At 48.3% G+C, this 1,349-nt stretch overlaps 1 protein-coding gene across 1 annotated transcript in view; it reads right to left on the bottom strand.

The window, feature by feature from the left end:
• Positions 1–275: 275 nt before the first annotated feature.
• LOC107117832 (collagen alpha-1(XI) chain-like) overlaps positions 276–1,349 on the bottom strand; it is a gene marked incomplete at its 3' end in the record, with an annotated part of 23,982 nt that continues 22,908 nt past the window's right edge. Inside the window, exon 7 of the mRNA XM_015419997.1 lies at positions 276–344. Coding sequence (XP_015275483.1) covers positions 276–344 — 69 coding nt within the window. The remainder of the gene's footprint in view (positions 345–1,349) is intronic.

Genomic DNA, 1,349 nt, shown 5'->3' with positions numbered 1-1,349 from the left:
CCATCCCTTACAAACTGTAGTTTGTAAATTCAGGTGGCTAGCCATGCTGGTCTGATGCAATAGAACAAAGTTTGAGTCCAGTGGCAGCTTTAAGACCAACAAATTTGATTCTGGGTATAAGCTTTCGTGCGCATGGTATCGAAGTGTGCATTCACACAAAAACTGATAACTAGAGTCAAATTTGTTGGTTTTGAAGGCACCACTGGACTCAAACTTTGTCCTGTGGTTTGTAAAGGCCTTTAAGAAACCTCAGCAAACTATCAGCGCCTACTTACTCTCGGAAGTTCGATGTCTTTGTCAAAATCGCCAGATCCAGAGCCAGACCCCTCCATTTCGATCCTTTTCTGAAAGAAAGAAAAAAAAACCCTTTAAAATATTGTTGGCGGGATGCGGGGAAACCAACTCCCACCCAAGAAATGTCGCTAGTTTTACCAAAGTTCTTTAAGCTTCTCAGAAAATTCCTCACGTATTGCAGCTTAACAGAAAAGTTCACATTTGCCCCAGATATCATTTTAGGTGAAATAAATTAAATGGAAACCTAAATATGTAAGAATTCTCCCTCTCTCTCTCTCTCTCTCTCTCTCTCTCTCTCTCTCTCTCTCTCACACACACACACACACACACAGACCGATTTCACACAAGAGCTGCACTGCGGTCGCACCTCCCTTTGCCCCACTTCTACTGGTCAATTTCTCACTCGAGGCTGCGCGGCCACAGTGCAGAGCTCTGACAGAAACGGCTCTTCCCCAGGACAGCTCTTATCAGAACTACGGCTTGCCCAAGGTCATCCAGCAGGTGCAAGTGGAGAAGTGGGGAATCAAACCCGGTTCTCCCAGATTAGAGTCTGCACACTGAACCACCACACCAAACTGGCTCACTACTTGCAGCAGCTGAGAACTGTCATCTAAAGTGGTTGACAGCTTGCAATTTAGAGATCTACCCTGGTAACAGCTTTCCATTGGCTAATTGGCTTTTCTTTCTGAGCTGAGAACTTCAGCCCCACCAGAAAAAAATTTGCTCCACAAATCACAAAATCCTGGCTACGGGCCTGCTGAAGTGACCAATGGCAGGGAGGTGAGGGTGGAAGAGTCCCGTTCCCCTGACTCACGGCCCTCCTTTTGAGGTAAAAAAATCAGCTGCCGCCACTTTAAACGTGGGGTGGGGGCAGTCTTGAATAAACAAATGTGGCTGTTGGCTCTAGGGCTCCCAAATCTCGCCAAATCGCGGCGGGGGATCCGCATGTCTTTGCAGAATCCGTGCCGCGGGGACGGCGAGACGTGTTGCACCGCCGTCGCCACGACATGATGCTACACGTCGCTCTGGCAATGGGGCTGTTTGGAGCCCCGTTG

This window comes from Gekko japonicus, unplaced genomic scaffold, assembly GCF_001447785.1.
Source record: "Gekko japonicus isolate JY-2015 unplaced genomic scaffold, Gekko_japonicus_V1.1 scaffold5230, whole genome shotgun sequence".
In the NCBI taxonomy this organism is placed as follows: domain Eukaryota; kingdom Metazoa; phylum Chordata; class Lepidosauria; order Squamata; family Gekkonidae; genus Gekko; species Gekko japonicus.
Note: the sequence above shows the minus strand (reverse complement) of the source record. Positions and strands in the feature narration are given on the sequence as shown.